Below are 23,203 nucleotides of genomic sequence, written 5' to 3'. Positions count from 1 at the left end.
TTGAACAGTCAGATGACTGATTCATAAGTGAGTGATTGGATCAGCTACTAATTAAGACAGTGGGAGTCTTAAGTAGTATACAATCCTTCCAAATATTATCAGATAATATGGTATGAGATCTATACCAGTTTATACCTACTTGTTTACAAACAATAGACAAAGGATGAAGACACTAGACCCATGGGCTGGACCTGTCAAAAAAAACCTTTGAGTTGGGACTTAACACTTATAAATATATAACTACTAAAAGAAAAATGTTTTACTTAGAAAAATTAAAAGTACAAAAACATACGAACTCTAAAGAATGTTACTCTCATTACTGTATAAGTAAAAATTATAAAAATCACCTTCTATCATAAGAATGTGAGCGAGGCTGACGATCTCTGGACCAAGACCTTGACTTTGACCTTGACTTCCTTCCACCTTTCTTTCGGCTGTATGTTCTACTGTCTGAAGAACTACTTGAAGATGACCGTCTACGGTGTTTCTTTTTTCTCTTGCTTCTGCTTTCTTCTTCAGTATCTGATGACCGGCGTCCCATTTCTACAAGCTTAAATTCAAAGAAAATTATTTCAAACATAATGGCACAATGGATGAAATTTAATATAGTAATTTTTGTAAAACTTCATAAAAATTTAAAAAGTCTTAAAGTAAAATTTTAAATATACCTGGCTTTTTGACAAGACATGAGAAACAGCTCTAGTACAGTCTTCTAGGATTATTAATTCTTTTTACAATTTATGAACAATTTAAATTTGTCCTAAATTTTTTCAAATGTCTTTCAAAAGAGTCAATCCTGAGGACAGTTCATTATAACAATTTTCTTATATTTTAAGTTGCATTTATCATTAATTACATATTTGGTTTAGAGATCAACTACCTAATTTCATTTTCACATTCCCTAGAGATAAAAGATATTTTACCATCTTTTAGAGTTACATTTTTCTAACTGAAAGTTCTAAATTTTTAAATAGATTTGACCTCACTAGTCATCAACAAGTACAAATTGAAACAATAAACTATCATTATTTCACTTGTGAAGTTTGGGGGAGGAAATAGTAACTAAGGCACCAAAGTTGATGAGGTTATTGTGAAGTCAGTCAAATCTTCATACTGCTAGAACTTATATAAAGTGGTGGTATAAACCTTCCCGAAAGCAATTGAGCAATTTAATTAAAGAGTCATAAAAATGTTGATGCTTTTTTGACAAAGCAATTCTACTTAAAGGAATATATCTGAAAAGTTTTTCTTAAAAGAAAGATATATTCATGAAGATATTCATTATAGCATTATTAAAACTGTATCCACAGACACTACAATTTAAGAAAATATATACATATGAATAAGAGCAAAAATGAAAACAATTGATAATATTTAAGTGATGAAATTTGGTAATTTTTTTCTTTTTTTTAACTATTTTCTATATGGCTACAGTAATGCATACCTAGTATACAAAAGGAAAAAACATACAAAAATAGAACTTAAGGCTTTTATATTTAGGAATGCTGATAAGAAGCTTACTTGTCTTACTTGAAAGTTAGTCTTTAGATTCTCATACGCAATCTTATTTTTTTTAATAAAATAGATATCAGCTATCTTTCAACGTTACATAAAAGCAAGATCCATCCCGTGTAATGCTTAAGATAAATGGTTAATGGATCACATAACAAAATCTCATTTTCCTTTAATATTTATTTGAAATTGAAATATCATTACTATAAACAAAACAACGTGTTAAATTACAGCTTTGTTTTCAGAATCGTCAGGTAAGCCATCCCCTCCCTGAATCCAGTGCAATACCAGTTGAAAATCACTGTCAGGACTCAATTTAAAGCTTTTAGCCACTTATCTAGAGCCAGAATTAGACTTTAAATATAGTTCGCAACCTCCAAGTTGTTCACATTTCTAACATTTTACTGTTCAACACAACATTGGGAAGACTTGGTTGTAGCAACTTTTAGTAAATCACTAGCATATCTAAGCCAGTTTGCTCATTGAAAAATGAAACTGCACTGGGCAAAAGATCACCATGATCATTTCCAGCTTCAAAATACTATGATTATGAAATTATAGATATATATACATATATCTTTAAATGTGTTTATATAATATCTACTCACATATATATATACACACACACATACCCAATATCCATTATATATAATATATAATAACATATCTGTGTGTGTGCATTTCTATGAAGGAATTTGTGCATAACTGAGTGATAATGATCATCTAAGTTTTCTTATTTCCTGGCTTTTTCTTCCTTACTTGTTTTCACCTTTAAGCAGTTAAGAATTTTTCATGCACAAATAACCATTTAAATTAAGATTAGTTTTTATAATGTTCTTATTATCTGGTTAAAAAAATACTAAAACGAGAGTAAAAGGATAAAAAAGTATAAATTCACAAGGATAAAGAAATTACAAGAGAAAACAACAGGAACAGACAAGATATGTCAACAAATTTTTAGGAAATGAAAAACAGATGGAAGATTTAGAGCTAAGAAGCTGAACACCAAGCAACAGCGGCGAATTCCAACAAGAGAAAAGCCAATCCACATAACAAAAATCAGAAAGGATCAGGAATTTGAGACCCGGGATACCATAGTAGGCACAATGAGGCATAGAACTAAAAAACAAGGGAACTGGTTGAAAGCCTGCAAAAGAAGTAATCTCCCAGGTCCCTCCTCCATCCAACACAGAAAGGTAACTAAGCTTCCCCAATCCCAACAGGAGAGGTGGTACACTTTGGTAAAATGACAAAACAATGAAGCACCAGGTCCAAGAGCACAGTAAAAGAGGGCAGAGAGTTGTCAAACTGAAAGTTAAAGGGATTAAGTGAAAGTCTACAATCTAATGGTAAATACTGTAGCCCTCTGCACGCTTTGATCCAAGAATTCCGGGAGTGGAGGCTTATTTGCAAAAACTGAATAGTACCTGAAAAAAGACATGTAAGCATTTGAAGGTCCCCAGGAAAAAAGGCCAGGCCCTCACCCAAACACCCTATAACCTAGGCCATTAGTTAACAGGCCCAAACCTTAAACACAGTAAACTTTTTTCTGTAAACTTTTCTTCTGTTAACTTTTTAGTGATTATACAACAAAAGATAACCAATCATATGATGAAAGGCTTCATCATAATAGGCAGAAACCAAAAGAAAAAGAAAAAAAGCAACTCATAGTAAACCAGAAACATGCAGAAGACAATTTCAAGGAAAAAAAAAAATCACAGTTAATATCCTCAGAAACACACAAGATGATGATCCAATAAACAAGAATAGGAGGAACATCCATAGAACAGGAGAGAAAGATTGAAATTTAAACAAACGATAATTTATAAAAAATACAACAGAGTTAGAAGATAAAGTCAAAGGACTCAAAGAAAGTAGAAAGAGAAAGATAAAAAATAGGAGGAAAAAAGAGGATCAGTCCAGGAAGTCCAATATCCAATTAATATGCATTCCATAAACAAAGTACAGAGAAAAGAGATGAAGAAAAATACCCAAAGAATAATTCAAAATAATTTCTAGAATTGAAAGACATGAACTGCTCTAAGTCTCTGGGACAATGAATTTAAAAAAAGACATACACCAGACATAGGTCATAAAAATTCAGATATTAGGAATATACAGTCATGGGCATCATAACGACATTTCAGTCAAGAACAGACGGCATATACGACGGTGGTCCTATAAGATTAGTACCATACAGCCTAGGTGTGGAGTAGGCTATACCATCTAGGTCTGTGTAAGTATACTCTATGATGTTCACACAAGGACGAAATCACCTAACAACGCATTTCTCAGAACATGTCCCCATTGTTAAGCAATGCGTGACTGCACAGAAGATCCCAGAAACTTCTAAAGAGAAAAAAATGGGGGAATCACAATAAAAGGCATAGGGGCTTCTCAAAAGTAACATAGAAAACAATGGAGACTTGCCTTCAAAATTCTAAGTGAAAATGATTTTCAACCTAAAAATCTACCTCCAGCCCAATCATTGATCTAATATGAGATCAGAATAAAGACATTTTCGGATATGGAGTCTCAAAATTATACCTCACACTCACCCTTTTTTAGGAAGCTACTGGAGGATGAGCTTCACTAAAAAGAAAGTAAACCAACAAAGATGACCCAGATTCAGAAAATAAGTGATCTAACACTAGAGATAGGCAAAAAGTCTTAGGATGACAACAAGCCTAGATATAAGGGATATATGAGTGAACAAGAGACAAAAGTCCTTGCCCTGCTCTCAAGGAGCTTACATTCTAGTATAATGGCAGTTCTCAAAATGGGGTCTGTAGATCCCTGGGTGTCCCTAAGACCCTTTCAGGGGATCCAAGCCAAAACTATTTTCATTATAGTACCAAAACATGATTTACCTTTTTCACTGTGTTGACTTTTGCACTGATGATATAAAAGGACTAGCAGGCAAAACTTATGGTGCCTTAACAAGAATCAAGGCAATGGCACCAAACTGTACTAGTAGTCATTGCATTCTTCACTGCAACACACAGTTTAAAAAACAAAAAAAAGGCAGTTTCACGTAAGAATGTCTTTGATAAAGCAGCAAAAAAAAGTATTAATTTTATTAAATTTCAACTCGAGCACACATCTTTTTAATATTCTGTGTGATGAAATGGAAATACACATAACTGCTGCTACATACTGAAGGATGATGGTTATCTTGAGAAAAAGCATTTGTGCAACTGAATTGCATGTTGAACTAGTGCTTTTATCATGAAACTATTTTTATTTTAAAGAACTATGATTATTCGCACTTGGGTATTTGACAGACATTTTCTCACAAATGAATGGAGTCTTTCACGTCAAGGAAAACTGACATTATATGTTGCCAATGATAAAATTTAAGCTCTCAAGCAAAAATTAGAATTTTTGGATAACTTGTATCCACTACCATGAGACTGACAGCTTCCCAGTACTTAAAGATTTCTCTGATGAGATCAGTGGTGATATTAACAAATGGGAATTTTTTTTTTATATTATATAATTAAGGGTGTCAACATTTGGAAAGTATTCATAACTCAGTGAACCAGTATTTTCCAATAGGCCAATGCATGATGCCACAGAATCACACACGAGTAAAAAATCCTTTCATAGTTTTAAGACAGACTAATAGATTTTAATGAAATAGAGTATGAAAAGATCATCGATATGGTTTCAAATACCACATTGAAACCAACCTTTAAGAAACTACTACTTGTCAAGTTGTGGTGTAGTATCAAAGAAGTTATTATCTGAGAAGGCTATAAAAATACTACTTTTTCCAACACCATATCTGTGTGAATCCTGATTCTCTTCATATACTTCAATCAAAACAAGTGCTCACAACAGATTGAACGCAGAAGCAGATATAAAAGAACACAACTGTCTTCTATTAAGCCAGACATTAGAGATTTGCAAAAATGGAAAAGAATGCCATTTTTCTAAGTTTGTTTTATTTTGGAAAATATAGTTATTCTTCATATCAAATATATTACCATGTAATGGGTTTATTATTGTTTTTAAGTGGATTAATAAAGGAATATTTTAAAACTTTGTTTTAATTACTAGTAAGGCAATATTTATAGATACAGTCCAAACGGATAAAAGTTCTCGGGGTCCTCAATAATTTCTAAGAGTGTAAAGGGATCCCAAAACTAAAACATTTGAGAACCACTGCACTACAGTACCTACAGTCATTTCCATTCTCCATTCTTGTCCAACTTATTACGTCCTGATGCAAGGCATAAAGAAGTAGAAATAAACGAAAATGAGACACATCTAAGAATGTATCTTGTTGGTGACCAAAAAAGAGAGAATGGGAGGTGGGTATAAACTATTCTGTTTTAATTCCAACCAAAGAATTCATTCACAATAGAAGAATGACTACATTTAACCAAGAAAAGTTAATGGAAGATACAAAATCCTTCCTTAGAAGAATCAAGTAAAAAAATGTTGAATAACCACTGTCATAAAACTATAAATATTTTTTCAAGTAAGTTACATTTCAGAAAAATTACATTGAAGTATAATTAATCTAATAAGAGAAAGTAAAAAGTCACCAGATTTCTTTATTACAGCTAACTTCAAATATTTATTCAGAAAAGGATGTGGACACTAAGAGCAAATCAGAGGTAGATCCAAACATTGTCTTCTCTCTCAGCGACAGGTACTGAATTCCTACTCACCACCCTAGACATCTACTTACCTCTGGATTTCCATGTCACTAGCATACAATTGAATTACTTGCTCATTCAAGTCATGATGGTCAATTTATATAACACAATCCTAGTAAGGAAGAACTCTTTATATTTAACTCAATTGGTAAGGTGCAATGCATGCAAAAACACATTAATAGCTCTTTCTGATAAGGACAATGATGAATTGAGCACAGATTTTTAGGAGTCCCACAAGCTAACAATTTTTCAATCTATCTGTCAGCAGAAAAGGCAACACAGAGACAGAACTCCTACAGCTCTTGGTTTTCTGTTCTCTCTCTAGTCTCAAGTACATCCTGGTTTAGTCTCATAGTTGCAAACCTCACCCAACTAACTACTCCCACTACAGAATTGAAGCCATGACAGGTAATGACTACAGTAGGACATGAGTTTACAAAAACATCTTATTGTAAAGTTTAGGTGACTGATTGAAGATGTGGAGCCAAGATGTGGTCATTCAAAAGAGAGCCGAAAGGCATTCATGAGTAGTTCTTTTGTCCAGTTACTAATGCAGGTACAGGAAGCAGTTATCTTTCGGAAAACAGGTTGTTAGAGACAATAAAGATTCCTAGGAACATGACAGTTTATATTTCTCCACTATTCATTCATTAGTATATTAAACTATAATCTTTTTTTTTTAAAGATTTTATTTATTTATTTATTTTCCCCCCAAAGCCCCAGTAGATAGTTGTATGTCATAGCTGCACATCCTTCTAGTTGACGTATGTGGGACGCGGCCTCACCATGGCCGGAGAAGCGGTACGGCGGTGCGTGCGCGGGATCCGAACCCGGGTCGCCAGTAGCGGAGCGTACGCACTTAACCGCTAAGCCACGGGGCCGGCCCAAAACTACAATCTTTTTGATCTTGGATACATAACCAAAAAAAAAACAACAGAAAAATAGTCATTTCAATGGAAAATCCACCTCAAAGAAGAAGAGAAAAGTAAAAATGGGGTTAACACCAGTTAGCATAAGAAGAAATCCACAAACAAGTAGAGAACCATACAAACGCAGTAAAAGAACAGAGGGAAAATTCTAGCTTCAGGAGCACAACAAAGCAAAACTCAAAAGAGATAAGAGAATTGTCAAAACACTCCTCCCATCACAACTAAAAATTTGCAGGGTGGCATCTCTCTCTTTATCAGTCATAGGAATTTTTCCCCAGTGGTTTGAAAACAAAAGCAGAAAACATATCTGTACATCTACTATAACAATCTTATTACAGAGGTTTTCCAACTCCTAACAACTCTCCGCTGAAATCGGTCTCAGTTGGTAAGGTGAATTAACAGGTGCCAGCTGTCTATCTTTTTCCGTTTCAAACATTTTTAGCCCTCTTATAGAAGAACATACAGTAATACAATGCTACCACTTAGGAGGAAATCTCCTTTGTCTGCAAAGAAAGTGAATATTTATAGACTCTAAGGCTGGAGGGGCTCTCAAAGGACAGCCAGTTTCCCCACAAGGTTGCACCTCTCATATCCGGTCCAGTCCCGTAAACTTGAGAACTCTGCGTATCTCCTTCACTTAGAGCTCCTACTTGTAAATTCAAAGATGACAATTTGAATACTTTGACAACACAAGATATCTGAATTTCTTTAACTACCTAGTTTTTAATTAGCTGAAACACAAATAGGTTACTGCTAATTCGGAAAATGCAAAAAATATATATTTCATATATATATATTTTTCAGGCTTCTAGTGTGCATTTGAAGATACATAATCTCTGAGAGAGAAATTATGTTAAGGTTGACCTGAAATCAAGAGCAGGCAACATGCATAAGAGTGTATTATAACCTCTTGCCAAAGTTTAAGGGTAGCCATATGCTCTTGGTCTATGACCATAAGGCCAAAAGTCCTGAAGTCAAGGAAACGGTGTTCAAGGCGAGTACATTTATATGTTGACGGAGGAAAGTCTGTTTTACCCTGCACCAACTCTCCTCTCAGGGAGCGTGGACCCGGAAGGGTCGGAAGGGTCGGGGGAGTTGGAAGAGGAGGTGGATCTAAAGTAGGGACAGCGCAGTGCGTGGGGTAGAGCGGACCAGCTTGCAGCCTCTTTCTCGCTCCACCCTACCTAGAGCTAGTGACCGAGCACCGGCCACGTATTGCAAGACGAGCCCAGACACCCAAAAGCAGCGATCACCGACCGGGGGGTGGGGGTGGGGGGTGGTGAAGAAAGGTGGAGGCAGAGCTGGCTAACTCTCCTTCACCACCTCCAAACACAATGCCTGGCCTTAGGCCTGCGACCGCCCACCACCCTAGGGCCCCACCTTCCACCTCGCGGTCAGAGACCCGCAGGGAGGCGGCGCACGCGACTGCGCCAGGCCCCGCGCGCCTCACGGCAGAGCAGGGCCGCAGAGCCCCGCAGGCGTGGGCGCCGACTCCCAGGCCCCGGGGTCCGGCATCACCTGAGGCCCGGCCTTCGGGCTCACACCTCCTGTTGACTAGCAAGCGCCGCAGACGTGGAAACGTTTCTTCAAATCTAGGCGCTGCCGGCGTCCTCAGAATTTGCTTCGGTTTAAGCTCACCGCCTTCCTGGTTCCAGCGCCAGGCAGCTCCAGCCGAGCTTTCGAGTGCATCGATGGAGGCTGCCAGGCGTTAGGAGTACCGAGGGAGTGGATTGTCACGCCGCCAATTTTTTGTTTGGTGTTGGTTTTGCGTACTTGTTTATTTGATTTTCTTGTTACCAAAAAGCAATAAAGGTGGGAACTGAAGAGTGTTATTGCTTTACTAATCGTCGTTATCGTCACAGGTAATCAGTAAACCTTCATCGTAGGAAGTTATCTTTAAGACACCCACATGTAGCAAAATTGGTTATCTCAATGCTGGAGGAGGAGAGAACTGTCCCAACAATAATAAATCATAGGATTGTGTCTGTGTAGAGTCGTGTGTGATTAAATTGTAATGATTTATTTACAAAAATGCATTAAAAGTCGGTGTTGCTTCTGCCCTGAAGGTGAAGGCGCTCACAGGTTGGATGCAAATTAGTCTCACGTTAAAGTGACTGGTTGGTAGAGGAATGAGAGAAGGCTGCCCGAGGCAGGGAGAGGTTTCTTCTGAAAGAGAAATTAAATGTATAGGTTTTTTTATGTTATTTAAACTGATAGAAATTAAAGCGATTCAGCATTTTCTGTAACTCATACTACATTATTTATCTGTCCTTGCATGAACATCATTTTTGCCTTATTTACTATAAGTAACCAATGATGAGGAGGTAAATAAACTGTTGGCCTTGGTTTGGGTCGACCTGGAGAACCAACTCCTTAACAACTGCTAGATACCCAAGCTACAGTTTTCTGCTGACATTTGAGATGGTGAAAAATCACCTTCAAAAATATATTTCTCATAAATGACTGTACCTTAACTAACCAGTTTTGAGGGACCATTTTAAAACTTAACTACAACACTACATGTTTATTTTAAATAATTCAAGAGCTGTGGGGGACCCTTGGGGTCCCAAATTTTATTAGAACCTGTGTATCTGTCTGCAGGCTGTCAACTGAGTTTGACTCTCAGTGTTTTTTTTACCAAAACTGCATTTTGAAATGTCCTGTGTCTGGAAAATATTTGCTATTTAATGAAACAACATCATTATAACTTCATGAGCTTTTATTAGTATATGATTTTAAAACGTTGGTTTTAGGGCTTTTTTGTTGTTATGTTTTGTTTTTAACTAAACCTCCCTTAGGCCAGTAGGAATCCATCGTCAGACACTGCAGATCACTTATAGCTCCATCTAATAGCGACAGCACTATTCCTGAATATACGAAGAGCCAATATGCCAGGAAAATCTATGGGAAAAGCTATTTGACATGAATTGCACAACGATTGTGTCGGAGCCTTCCCTGATTACCTTTAAAGTAGTCCTCTTTCCCTCAAGCTCAGTAGATGGAATTTGAGTTCAGACTTAAAAGTCATGTGCTTGAAAGGGCAAAAAAGTAGATAGTGAGTCTCCCAACCCCTTACCAGACTTCTAATAGTGGTTATTTTGGAGCTGTTTGTGAAGACATATTTAACACCTCATTTTGAGAGCTCTTTGATCACCACATCCATTGAGCTGACCTCATCACTAGTCATTCTGCCAAATAACTTTAACAGATTTTCATAAAGGATTAAAGTTTTATGGTTATTCCTTTCTGATAATACCAGAATTAAAGTGGTTACAAATAGTAAGCCAAGACTAAATGTAAAATCATGTTTCTAAATTCATATAACTTTGGAAAGTGTATTTGAGTCTCTTTTGTAGTATAATAAAAGCAAGCACTCATATAATTCATTAATACCTAATAGCTATTGCCACTGGAAACTTAAAGATCTTAATTATTTCTCCTAAAAGTAGCAATAAATGAAATGTTTTAAGAAGAACAAAGGATAACTTCAGAATTCAAGAGAAAAATGGCAAAGTAACATTTTTTAAAAGTATGATTTCCATCTTTCTTAAGTTTACCAAATGTGAACATTTTCATCTAAGTAGGATAGCATGATGTAAAGTTATATATAGCCTCTATTTGCATATAGTCTATAAATACCAATATATTGTTATAATGTTCTCTTTTTACAAATGCTTCATGTTGCTTTGATGGAACTTCTCAAATTATCTGGTAACTTTGTGTTGATGCCTTAACCAATAGGTGGAAGATATATGTATCAAAGCCCTGTAATTGCTTTGTTTTTACTAAGAGTATTAGACCCGAGAAAACGAACAAGTTACCTTTAACATCAGAAAGCCTACATTAATATTCAGATTACTTGAAAATGTCCCCAAAGCCACACTTGAAGAGGTATATTTGTTTACACACTCAAGTAAATATAACTCTCTGTATGTAAATATTCTGATGTGAGATATATCTCTGTGGCTACACTTCTCACAGAAAGCACAATACAGACAAGTGACTCAGGAATATAGATGTTCTTCCGTTTAACAAACTGTTTCAATGAAAATAGTCCAGGGATAGAATTTTAAATCGTAGCTTTAAGAGAGAAAGAGGGAGAAACCTTTCTCCCGGCTAACATCTCTTTTTGAATAGTCCACAGTAAATAAAATTAGAAGGGGCACGAACTTAACGTCAATTTTTTTTCAAACTTAAAGAGGAATAATCACTTGCTTTTCAAAATTAGAAACTCAGCTAGAATGTTTCCCAGGATGCTACAGAAGAGCTCCTGCAGTTCACTGGAGGAGTGGTCCCGGTGCAGGGGCTTGTAAGGGAGAAAGGATGAGGATCCTGAGACCTCAAAGAGGGAACGAAGTCCGACTGTCCTAGACCAGGCGCTAAGGAAACACTATAAAATGAAATCTGGCAGAGAACAGCTGCTCGGGAAATGTGTTAAATCGACCGGCCCCTTCGAGCGCGATGTATCCGTAGAGGAGTCAGCTTGGGCTCCAGGACGCGAGGAGTGGGGTGAATCACAAACTCCCCGGGGTGGGGAGCTTGGTGAAGACCCAGGCTCAGCTCTGGCTGCGGGCCGGGAAGCCCCTAAAAGGAGCTGCGCCGGCCTGAGAAGCTGTAGAGGACCCTGACACTGGACATGCTTGTGAAGCCAGGATGCCAGGCTGCGTGGTGAAGGGGGTGCGGGGGCAGCGGGGATGTAGGATTGGAATGGGAGGTCAGGATACGGAACTGGGGTGCAGGGCTCCTGGCGCAGGGCGGGGATGCCCGGCAGCAATGCGGGGCCGAGCAGTTGCGCCGCACCCTAACGCGGGGCGAGGATGTGGAGTCGTTGCCGAGTCGCGATAACCCACTGACTCCAGAAGCCGCGCACTTGTCAGTTTCCTCTTGGCCACACCCCGGCAGAGTAGGTCCAGATCCCCAGTGTTTAACTAAGTCGTGACACCAACGCAAAATCCACGCCTAATTAAATTAATTAGGGATTCTTGTCAATCCTGGATTAATGGCCAAGAGCGCAGGCGGCCGGGGCTATCTGAAAACCCGACAGCCTGGGACCTGCCTCCTCTTCCCGCCCCCTCCCGGCCCCCTTCGCTGCCCTCCCACTCCAGCGCCAGCCCGCCTGGACTCCAGCCTTAATCAATCTCAATCTCTCTCTTTCTCTTTCCTTATCTCTCTCTCTCCCCCCCACCCCAGCCCCCACTCCCCCACCCCCAGGTAGCGGCGCGGGTGCTTCCCGGGAAGGGGCTCCCTCCGAGTTGCGAAGGGGAGGTAATTTAGTCAGAACAAGGGGCCGCCTTTTCGAAGTATAAATAGTGAGACTTCAAGCGCAGCGTTGCTATCAGATCTGAACTCTCCGCACGAAGAATTGTCAAAGACCTTAACATTGAACAAGCGCGCTCCGGCAGGGAAGCATCAGTTCCCATTTCCCTCCGGCGGCCCCCGCCCCTTCCCTCTTCTTCCTCCTCCTCCTCGTCCTCCTCCTCCTCCTCCTCCTTCTCCTCTTACTTCTTTCTCTCCTGCTACTTCTCCTCTTTCTTCTTTCTTCTCTTCTTTTTCTTCTTCTTCTTCCTCCTCCTCCCTCTCCTCCCCACCCCTGCCCCATTGATGTGTTATTATTGGGGGGGCTGGAGCAGTAAAAAGAGAAGAAGGAAAAAAAGAGCGGGGCTCGGCTGGGAGAGGTTGAGCGCGGGGCTGACGGACATCGGCGGCGATGGAAGAACTTACGGCGTTCGTCTCCAAGTCTTTTGACCAGAAAGTGAAGGAGAAGAAGGAGGCGATCACGTACCGGGAGGTGCTGGAGAGCGGGCCTCTGCGCGGGGCCAAGGAACCGACCGGCTGCGCAGAGCCGGGCCGCGACGACCGCAGCAGCCCGGCAGTCCGGGCGGCCGGCGGAGGCGGAGGCGGAGGAGGCGGAGGAGGTGCAGGAGGAGGAGGAGCAGGCGGAGGAACTGGAGGAGGGCGCTCTCCCGTCCGGGAGCTGGACGTGGGCGCCGCCGAGAGAAGCAGGGAGCCGGGCAGCCCGCGGCTCACCGAGGGTAACGGCCTGAACCCCGGCCGCGGCTCCCCTTCCCGCCTTTCTGACTCCTCTGGCGGGAGAGGACCCGGAGGCCCAGCGGGGAGGGGGGCGGAAGGCGGAGAGGGCCCTTGGATCCCAGCTTTGGAAGCGAGAGTGATGAGGGAGGGGTGGGAGTCCGGTGGTGTGCACGGTCGTGGGTGGGGTCCGGGTGTGTGGGATTTGCGCGCGTCCTTCTCAGATGCTCCCGCTATTCCCATTCCGCCGAAACGCATTTTCACCCGCCGGAGGGTGAGCCGGCAGCCCAGACGGCCCGCGGGCGGATGGGGAAGTTCGCGGGGCCCGGCGGCGGGCGGGCGTGCTGGGAGCAGCCGAGCCAGGCGAGGTGATTACGGTTAGCGTCTCGCGCCCAGTTTGCAGGAGCCCCTTTCCTAGGCCTGGGAGAAGAGAGAGAGATTGATTGATTGGGATTTCACCCTCAGGTCGCCCCCGGGTTTCGGGCCACCCCCAAGAACCACTCGAACTCCGCGAAGACCCTGGATCTTGGGGTCCCCAACTTCCCATTCTCTTTGAGCTATGAAGGTAGAACGAGGCCAAGGCAGATCAAGGTCCAGGCTACGCTGTTTCTCTCGGGAGACGCGTTAGGCTCCTTTTTTTGCTTTGTTTTTCGATATTTACACAATTCCGTTACTGCTTCGCATCATCCAGTACTCTCGTTTTGGGGGGGGGGGGAATCCTTTGGTGCCAGCAAAGTGTTAGGAAATGGTTTTATCTAAATAGTGGAGCGTCCTGTACCAATTCAAAGGAGTTCAACAATAAAATTAATTTGGCACTTGGTGCCTGCAGTAACTGGTGTGCTGCCATGTTTTTCCAATTAAGAAAACATGTGACATTCGTGGAATCACATATTTAAGCAAGCAATTAAGTTGTTTATAACACGATCTGTTCCTGTTTAGGCCAATAAGGGAAATTTGGGTCGAAATAGAGATTAGATTAAGTCTATTAATCAACTGGAAATGTGGACCTCTTTCTCTTTGAAGCCCCAAAAGTTTGAGAGGCATCTACTGTGGATGACAGGAAATAGGCAAAGCCTTCTCACCCCTTTGGCAGAATCTGAAGGGTTTGTTTTCATATTTAAATTTAATTACGCTATCAATGGAAATATTTTCCTATTAACTTGGCTCCAAATGTTTGCTATAATGTTATCCACTTCCTTCCCGGAGGAAGTGCAAATGTCCGCAAAACGAACTCCGAGACTAGAAATGCGGGCAACACTTAAGATCACCGTAGCTAGAATGCCAGGCTGAGCTGAGATCTAGAGGCTCTTCTTCCCCCATACCCGGCACAGGTCCTCTTAAATTTGGAAAGTGATGGCATAACTGTCAGGCGGCCCAGTGCAGCCTCTCGAGCGTGAGTCCCCAGCTTCAGGCCCTAGGTACAGCGGCGAGCCGACCGTGAGGTTAGGGTCTGAACCTCGGGCACACACAGTCCTGGGACTGTTGATTTCCAAGCTCAGGGCAAGTATTAATTTCTCTGTGGGCCAGCTCTTCCGGAATCGATTTTTAACACCCATGGTGATCCGGATCCTGGGCTGGGAAGAACTGCCAACAGCCTCGACTATCCAAAGTCAGCTTTGACACCTTAAAAACCCAAGTCTCCAACTCGGGAGCAGAGGATGAAGCTTCCTGAGGGCAGTTTATGTTGATACAGGCTCTCCATCACTGCCCCTTGGGCTAAATATATATATATCCAGATCCCTCGAGTGTCTCGGTATGCTCACGCTCACGCTCGCAGAGCTCCTGTTTTTAAAGGGAGGAAAAGGAAGGACAGGAAAGTAGCAATGGATGTGTGCACACCCAGAGCAGAAAAATGCATATTTTATTAAACATCCGAGCTGCTGGATGCATGAAAAGACTTTGAGCAACCAATAGAAACCGAGGATCGCGAATGTTCCGCTTGAACCTGTTGATCTCTGTGGGTTTAAGTGTTTAGGGTCAAGTCTGCCTTTCCAACGGGGAGACAGAAGGAGGGAACAGAGACAGTGGTCTGCTTCGCGGACCAACGGAGGCTGGTTTTCCGTCGCTCTCCTTCTGGCCGGCATGGGCGGCAAGCCCTCCAGGCCGCCAACATGGCGTGGGCGCCTGTGCTCAGGCTACCCGGGTCCGGCAGGGAGAACGGGGACTGCCTGGCTGCCCGTGGGCCATCCACGGGATGTGGCTCGAGCCCTGGGTCGGCACCGAGCGCGGGAGGATGCGGCGCAGCAGCCGGGTCTTGTTCTCCCGCTGCGCCCCTTCGGCCCAATTGTTCCCAAATTAGACACAAGTTTGAGAGAAATAGAGAGCCCTCGGCGGCCAGAGCTGGGCTGAGAACGGCCCGGCACTCTGGGAACAGCCAGTGTGAGAGGACAGTGCGTGGCCTCGCCTCGCCCTTCTGCCCCGACCACGTCCCGTGACCTGCCCGGAGCAGCGCTTTTGATTTCTGTTCGTGCGTGGGCTAGGGGAGTATGAGGGCGGGGGAGTAGAATGGATTTGGAGTTCGCAGTGGAGGGCAGGGGATGAGGGGAGGATAGTGAGGGGGTGAGCGAGGCCACAGTTGCGGAGGGAATGGATGGGTGAATGCCCACCTTGCCCGCGGGCGGCCACCCAGAGTTGATTTTTGCGCATTTCCAGGATCCTCTTCCTCAGGGCAGGGTGAGGGACTGGGCAGGAACTCGGGGAAGGGGCAGGATCCTCCATCCTTCTTGAGACAAATCTGGTAATGGGATTTGCTGTGTTGTTTTTGTCTGTGTGTATGTGTGTGTGTGTGTTGCTGTGTGCGCGGGGACGGACATGTGGCCCTGTTCGTGGTGCCCCCTCCAGTGTCGCCAGAGCTGAAGGATCGAAAAGAGGATGCGAAAGGGATGGAGGACGAAGGCCAGACCAAAATCAAGCAGAGGCGAAGTCGGACCAATTTCACCCTGGAACAACTCAACGAGCTGGAGAGGCTATTTGACGAGACCCACTACCCGGACGCCTTCATGCGCGAAGAACTGAGCCAACGGCTAGGGCTCTCCGAGGCCCGAGTGCAGGTACCAGGCCGTGAGGGGGTCGAGGCTGGGCCCAGGGAGCAGAGGAGGGGTGCGCCTGGGGTTGGAGAGGCGACTTGGGGGACACATACCGAAGGTGTGCGGTTTCGAGTGTCTGGAGTGAGGTGAGAAAGGAAGTAAAGACCTCTGTCTTTACTAGAGGTCTTATTTTCCAAAGTAAATCTTAGTCTTATAGCCCCCGCCCCCCGCTTTCTTTCCCTATCCCAACATATGTTCCCAGAAGAAGAAAGCTGTGCTGGGCTTGCTCCCAGAGTTTCTATAAACCACACCCCCTCGCCTCATGATGCCTTTAATGTGGTTTAATCCTAATGGGCCTACTTTTATAAGCCTTAAAAAAAAAAATCCCACAGAAAACGTTTTATCCTCTGGATGCCCTAAAAGTTACACCGACTATTTTGTTCACCGAGTTGAGTTTCCTTGAGGGTCTCCTCTGGGGTCTAGGTTTGCCGAGCGGATATGCCAATTAGGTTTATAGATGTACAGACTATAAAGAAAATTAGCAACTGTTAAGTGCAGAAATTTACAGTGTGCCGTTCTCAAACTGTGTGAAACAGCAGGGAAATAAATGCATTTTGGTCACTCTTTGTTCCCTCACTTAACCAAATCAGCGAACCTGAACCTACAGAAACTTTATTTTAAAACAACCCACATGTAATATTGGCATTGCCAAAGTCTGACCCGCCCCCCCCCCCACAAGTGTCAATGAAGTTATAATTGGAGCAGATTTTCTTTACTGGTTGTAGGGGTGAATGTAATGGCTAAAGTAGGCTTTGCGGGCATTTAAGGTGAAAAATTATATACAAACAAGCATACATATCCTTCTAGTTTTATGGAGAACAAATTTCAATGTTTCAAATTGTATTTCCGCTCAAATAATAAAATAGGAGAAAATGATGGTCATTATTTGTTTGAACACATGGAGCAGTTTTAGGCCCGAACATCTGCAGCTGTTAGAAAGTATCACTGTAACAGATACTCCCCGGGTCTCTGGGCGCAGAGACCACCATCTGCAGCACACTGTGTAATTCTTATGGGGCTTCCCCACATCTTGTAATAGGATCAGGACAAAAACAGAGCAGACACGTTGAAGGGGAAAAGTAATAATAGGCTGCCTTGGTCATCACAGTGTCAACAGCGGAGCCTTCCTTTTTAAGCCTCTCCTGCTTTGCTCTGTGTACTGAGATCTCTAGAGGCTCACAACCCCTTAAAGATATGATGATAATTATTACAGTTGTGAGCATTAGTATCTCAGTTCCAACTTTTCTAGGGGAAAAAAGAGGCAAGAAGCCTCAGGCCATGTGAGTTACACAAAGGATGCCACCCTGGCATGAAATCTACCTTTCTATTACACTAAGTGGCAGCAGAATTATTGAGGATTTACATTGATTGTGACACTTGCTTTCAAAAACAAGAAAAAGCTCTGAAGCAATATTTTACTTTCATGGTTTTTTTTTAACATTAATTTGTGAATCAGTCAATATGCTGTATTATTGGAACATAATGCTGTATTATTGGAGTATAAAAACAAGCTTTATTTGAATTTTTAAAAATCTGTCATACTGCCTCTAAAAGTTAGCAAGTTTATTTAAGAAAGTACTATCTGGGAGAAGATAGAATCCAAGAGTTACTTGATTCATACCCCACCTCTCTTTCACAGAATGTTGTTCCCTTTTTCTCATAAGAAGTGAACTTTATTGCTGGTCTTTATTTTTTCCTACTTTATTTAATTTTTGAGCTATTTTCTGGATGCTTCTCTACTACCCTCACTGCAAACAGTGGCTTTTTCTATAGAAGCAAATTAGATTATCATGATAATAGCACAATTATTCTGCTACCGTGTTACACTCTGCTGCACAGAGGAACAGGGAAATTCTAAACTTCTTTGTAGTGAGGCTTTTGTGACACTAATTACCTCTTCCTCTCTTCTTATACCCCTCCCCCCAGAAAAAAAAACAAAGTCACTATTTGCTTTGGTGTTGGGTTTTTTCTTGAAGATGAAGCTAATTAATATTACAAGCTATTAATGAGCACATTCTTCTCAGGTCTTACTGGGCAAACATCTAAACCCATTATCACTTTGGTATCAGGTATCAGGGAGAGTTTTAGGCCTTGGGGACTCTAATGTGGAAAGATGAAACCAGGACTAACAGTAATTTATCAAGAAACAATTTATCTTGCAAAAGTCTGAAATCTATTTTTGTCATTTGTTTACATTTTTAACTCTGGAAATTGAGACTGTTCTGTATACTTCAAAGATTGCTTGCTATATCTCCCAATCCTTGCCTAAAATACTACTCTTTTTTCATTGTAATTTTTTAAAAAATTTTGAGTCATATCATCTAGGTTTTATTTTTCCCCTCCGATTTGTAGGTTTGGTTTCAAAATCGAAGAGCTAAATGTAGAAAACAAGAAAATCAACTTCATAAAGGTATGCTTCTCAGAAAAGAACATTTGATATTCTAAGTAAAAAGAGAATTGGGGAATATTGTTATTACAAAGACAGAAAAAAACTTCTCAAAGATAACCATGGTCTTTATTTAAAAATCTGCTCTGAAGGCAGCTAATGAGAGTCTTAAAGTTTGGGAGTAAATTTTGTTTATTTTAATTATGCAGCAGCTTAGGAAGATAACAGTCCAATTCCAAAGGAATTAGTTCTATCTTGGTACCATTTGGAACCCTGCAAAACAATGCTGGAAATATCAACCTAACATTATTGTGTTTTCTTCCCCCATTTTTTACAGGTGTCCTCATAGGAGCTGCTAGCCAATTTGAAGCATGTAGAGTGGCACCCTATGTCAACGTAGGTGCTTTAAGGATGCCATTTCAGCAGGCAAGTACAGCCCAGTTTCAACCTGTTTTTAATCCTATAAAGACTTGGATGTTTGCTTGAAAGTTGAATATTCCCTGTCTCTGAACCCCAATGTTGTTGTCCCTGCAGTTGAAGAAACAATTTTGAGATGATATAGTGGATCTACTCCCCTTTAAAAACCTGTACAGTGTCAGAGCCCTACATGCCTCATCCTTTCTGACCTCTTGGGAAACCCGAGGAGGCCTGAGGGCAGCAACCGGTCCTTTAAAAATGCACTCAAGATTGTGGTTGGGGAGAGGAAGGAAAGGCCTTTTGATTAAAATTTTGTCAGATCCAATACTGAAGTTAGTCCTAAAGAGTTTCTAAAGCAACTCTCTAAATATTTTTCTGGGTATTTTCTACATCTTAGTCACATTAAAGGTCTCTGACATAAAATAAATAAATGAATGAATGAATGAATGAATGAATGTACTCCCAACTTGGACTTGATTTTTTAAAGCTGTCTCTGCAAACAAAGCTTCATCTCTAGTAGAGAGGGAAGCCTTGGCCTTCCCTCTGCAATCCCTTTCTTAGCCATAAAGAAACCTTTAAGACTACATTTTAAAAGGACAGCCTGCAGCAATGATTTAATCCTGGGAAATCCCAGTGCTCTGAACTCCCCACTCTCCAAGCCTAAGGGCGAATCCTTTCCCAGCCAATGCTTGCCCTTCCCCATCCTCAGCCAGGACCCCTGCTTGGTAGGACTGTGAAGCCCTGAATTAGCTCTCAGTTGCCAGCGTCCTGGACTGCAGAGACACCTGAGTCGGCCCCTGTATCGAGGGTTAGTGTTAGGGATGTTTTGGCACCACAGGACTCTGGTATCCTGATGAGAGAATGACTGGAGAAAGAGAGAGAGGGATCTTAAAAGGAGACCCTCACTACTCAGAAGGTGATCTGCAGGTCTGCAGCATCTGGGAGATTGTTAGAAATGCAGAATCTAAGGCCCCAACCTAGACCTTCTGAATCAGAATCTGCATTTTAACAAGATGCCCAGGTAATTCCTACAGCAGTAAAGGTTAGAAGTACTAACAATTGTGCCAGTTGTGATGAAGATGGAATAACTTCCCTAAGTGACATAAAAAAGTTTTGTAGTTTGCTTTTGGTACTTCAGTGCTTTAGTAGTGGGGTAAGAGATGTGTGACAGCATCAAGAGAGGAGGGTAAGGGCCCTCGCCCTGTCTTTCCAATATACCATTGTTATTTTGAGGAGGGCGATATTTTAGCACAGTAGCAATGTCGCTCTCTGATGGGCCCCGCTCCCGAGGGGGCTGCTGAATCCCTGCAGACGGGAGTCCCCGGGGCCCATGCAGATAAGCCGCGCTGATTGAGTTGCAGAGACTCAGGGGCCCTGGAGTATCCCTGTGGCTACCCAGATTCAGTAACAGACTGAGAAGGTCAGCCAAATGTCCCTTTCCCAGCCCCCGCCCCAGCCTTCCCCCGAGCCAAGCTGGACGCCGTTAATGTTCTGTTTCTATTCTGTTGTCACCCTAGGATAGTCATTGCAACGTGACGCCCTTGTCCTTTCAGGTTCAGGCGCAGCTGCAGCTGGACAGCGCCGTGGCGCACGCGCACCACCACCTGCACCCGCACCTGGCCGCGCACGCGCCCTACATGATGTTCCCGGCGCCGCCCTTCGGACTGCCGCTCGCCACGCTGGCGGCGGACTCGGCCTCGGCCGCGTCTGTGGTAGCTGCCGCCGCCGCCGCCAAGACCACCAGCAAGAACTCCAGCATCGCAGATCTCAGACTGAAAGCCAAAAAGCACGCGGCTGCCCTGGGTCTGTGACGCCAACGCCAGCGCCAACGTCGCGCCTCCAGCGTGGCGCGCAGCCTGCACGCCCTCCGCGCCCCGCTGCTCCTCCGTTACCCTCTCCGGACCTCCGGCGCCGAGCCTCCTTCCGCCCGCTGATCGCCCCTTGCCCCCTTCCGCATCCCGGGCTCGGAGGGCCGGACTCCGCGCGGGACCCGGGATCCCACGTGGCACGCCAGCTCCGTGGCTCCTGACTATTCACCTACCTAAGGGCCTAGAATTCGCCTTTGTAGGGGCGGGCTGGGGAAGTCTGGAGAGAGACGGGATGAGGGAGTGCTGGGACAGCGCAGTGTGGCTGACGGCAAAGGTGCACCGGTGGACTCCGGCATAGAAAGAAACATCATGTTAATAAAAAATGAGTACAAAAAAAGAGTAGAAAAGACAAACCAGAGAGAAAAAGAGCAAGGGAACTTATTGCTATTTGACAGAAGCTGAAATCGGAGAGAGAACCATGGAACAAACTTTTAGAAAGTAAAGTATTTTATACATTTAACAATACGGAAAAATAACCAGGATGAATCTCGAGAGAATGGGGGAGAGTTACCAACTGTAGTGTATGTTTTTTTTTTTTTAATGGGCTGAGAAGACAAAACGGAAAGAAGAATACTTATTTAAAGACTTAAGATGAAACAAAAGTGCGCAGCTGGGAAGTTCACGGGTTTTGAAACTGACCTTTTTCTGCGAAGTTCACTTTAATACAAGAAATTTGATGAGAGGCGGGCCTCCTTTTACGTTGAATCAGATGCTTTGAGTTAAAAGCCACCACGTGTGGAAGACCAAGAAGAGGGAAGGCAGTATAAAAACGAGGAGAGAACAAATATAAATGCAGAAAGCTGACACTACAGACAGCGATTTCGCTGAGCAATTGTCATGGCAGAACTGTGCAGACTGCCACAGTCAATTCCGGTGTGCATGTTACTTGTGTTCCATTGATGGCGTCTCCCCCTCCCGGCTTTGCTCACATGCACTTACTCCATTTTCATCTCCAGTAAGAAAAACAACACCCAAAGCGTCTGGAAATTGATATATATCTATATATATTTTTGCCCCGTCGTTGATCCTGGGTGACAAAAAAGTCGGAAGGGAAAAAATTTACACTCTGATTATCCCAAGAAAATATGGGGAAAGGAAAAAGGAAAACAAGAAGACCCAATGAAATGAAGGTACAGCGCCTCACGCGGGGCCTGACATACAGTAGGCGCTCAGTGTTAGTCCCCTCCCCCGCCCCTTTCTTGACTTCCCTCTTGCTGATTTCCTGAAGTCCTATTTGAGGACTGCTTTATTTCCCCCTCTCTATCCTGTCACACCTTAAACAACACCCAGCTACATACAGGCACTAGGTTTGTGTAAAATATGTTGATACACACGAACAAAGTTTATTTTGGCTATAATGTGTGAACTGATGGCTGACTTTCAACATTTGCATTTTATCTCACGAAGGTGTATATTCAAGTAATTTTTTGTTTCAATTCATGTAGCTATTTAAACTGGGGTACCCTGGACTAAGCAATCTGTATCCCAATTCTCTAGAAGTCCTCCTTAGTTTTTTTTTTCCCCCTTCTAATTTACAAGAAAGAGGAAAAGCTCTTTTAACTGAACTTTGGTATGCGGTTGAGCTTTGTAACTATTTGTTCTCCATGAAAACAAAATTATTTATATTTGCCATATTTTTTCTAGTGTATTAAGTTATTTTAAACAAAAGATGCTGTTATTTCATGACGTGTTGTCGGTACAAAATGTTTCGGTTTCACCTCTGTTAAACCTTTTAAAGAAGTGCCAAGTTATTAATTGAAGACACTTTGCGATCAACTGAATGAAAATAGTATTGTTTCATTCGATGGGGTGCGCGTCATCTTTGTTCCTGTTACTATTAAACTATCCGGGATAGTCTTTCCTTCTTCGTTTTTGATGAATGTGTATCTGTCTTTCCAATATACTCACTTGGAAAAGCGCTTGCCTCTGCTCCTACGTGCCGCAATCAAAGGGCTGTGAGAATGGTGGCTCTGTGGCTCTCGTTAGCGCAGAGCGAAACTCCCCCACACTCCCCATTTTATCCACCCTGCATAGAAACCGGATTGGTTTTACACCAAATCAATAAAGGAACGGGTCATACGTAAAATAACAGAATAGAATACCTCCCCCACAAGACGGACTCTGGTTCTTCATTTTGCTGCACTGTCACCCTTAAGTTTGTTTGGGGGACATTTTAGGGAGGCAGGAAAGCGGGATCACGCGGTGCGAAGTCTGCCTGGGTTAACTGTGGATAATAGACACTCGGTCCCAGGTCCCCGACCCTCCCCGGAGTCAGACAGGCCACGATGGTTTGGGAGTAGGGCAAGAGCCA

The 23,203-nt window shown here is 42.7% G+C and overlaps 2 protein-coding genes across 4 annotated transcripts in view; one reads left to right on the top strand and one right to left on the bottom strand.

Moving 5' to 3' along the window:
• Positions 1 to 8,511, bottom strand: part of RSRC1 (arginine and serine rich coiled-coil 1) — a 380,198-nt gene extending 371,687 nt beyond the window's left edge. Inside the window, exons 1-2 of the mRNA XM_058556451.1 lie at positions 8,489 to 8,511; positions 348 to 550 (exon numbers count right to left, since the gene is read on the bottom strand). Coding sequence (XP_058412434.1) covers positions 348 to 541 — 194 coding nt within the window. The 5' untranslated portion in view covers positions 542 to 550; positions 8,489 to 8,511. The remainder of the gene's footprint in view (positions 1 to 347; positions 551 to 8,488) is intronic.
• Positions 8,512 to 12,671: 4,160 nt separating this feature from the next.
• SHOX2 (SHOX homeobox 2) lies at positions 12,672 to 22,737 on the top strand. 3 transcript variants are annotated; one of them, XM_058555597.1, is made up of 6 exons: positions 12,672 to 13,140; positions 13,701 to 13,775; positions 15,977 to 16,185; positions 18,574 to 18,631; positions 18,945 to 19,033; positions 20,542 to 22,737. In XM_058555597.1, exons 1-6 carry the CDS (start codon positions 12,816 to 12,818, stop codon positions 20,833 to 20,835), a joined length of 1,050 nt encoding a protein of 349 aa, XP_058411580.1. In that variant the 5' UTR covers positions 12,672 to 12,815; the 3' UTR covers positions 20,836 to 22,737. The 3 variants fall into 3 exon arrangements, with proteins under 3 accessions (XP_058411580.1, XP_058411582.1, XP_058411581.1); XM_058555599.1 differs by lacking the exon at positions 13,701 to 13,775 and having other exon boundaries at positions 20,578 to 22,737; XM_058555598.1 differs by lacking the exon at positions 13,701 to 13,775.
• Positions 22,738 to 23,203: the final 466 nt, after the last annotated feature.

This window comes from Diceros bicornis, chromosome 15, assembly GCF_020826845.1.
Source record: "Diceros bicornis minor isolate mBicDic1 chromosome 15, mDicBic1.mat.cur, whole genome shotgun sequence".
NCBI lineage: Eukaryota > Metazoa > Chordata > Mammalia > Perissodactyla > Rhinocerotidae > Diceros > Diceros bicornis.
Note: the sequence above shows the minus strand (reverse complement) of the source record. Positions and strands in the feature narration are given on the sequence as shown.

What these genes read in the sequence shown, in the direction of transcription:
- SHOX2 (XM_058555597.1), top strand. Translation starts at nt 12,816, where the DNA reads ATGGAAGAACTTACGGCGTTCGTCTCCAAGTCTTTTGACCAGAAAGTG. An exon ending in CAGCCCGCGGCTCACCGAGG is followed by an intron (nt 13,141 to 13,700) that starts GTAACGGCCTGA and finishes TGAGCTATGAAG; the next exon opens with GTAGAACGAGGCCAAGGCAG. An exon ending in CGCGTTAGGCTCCTTTTTTT is followed by an intron (nt 13,776 to 15,976) that starts GCTTTGTTTTTC and finishes TGCCCCCTCCAG; the next exon opens with TGTCGCCAGAGCTGAAGGAT.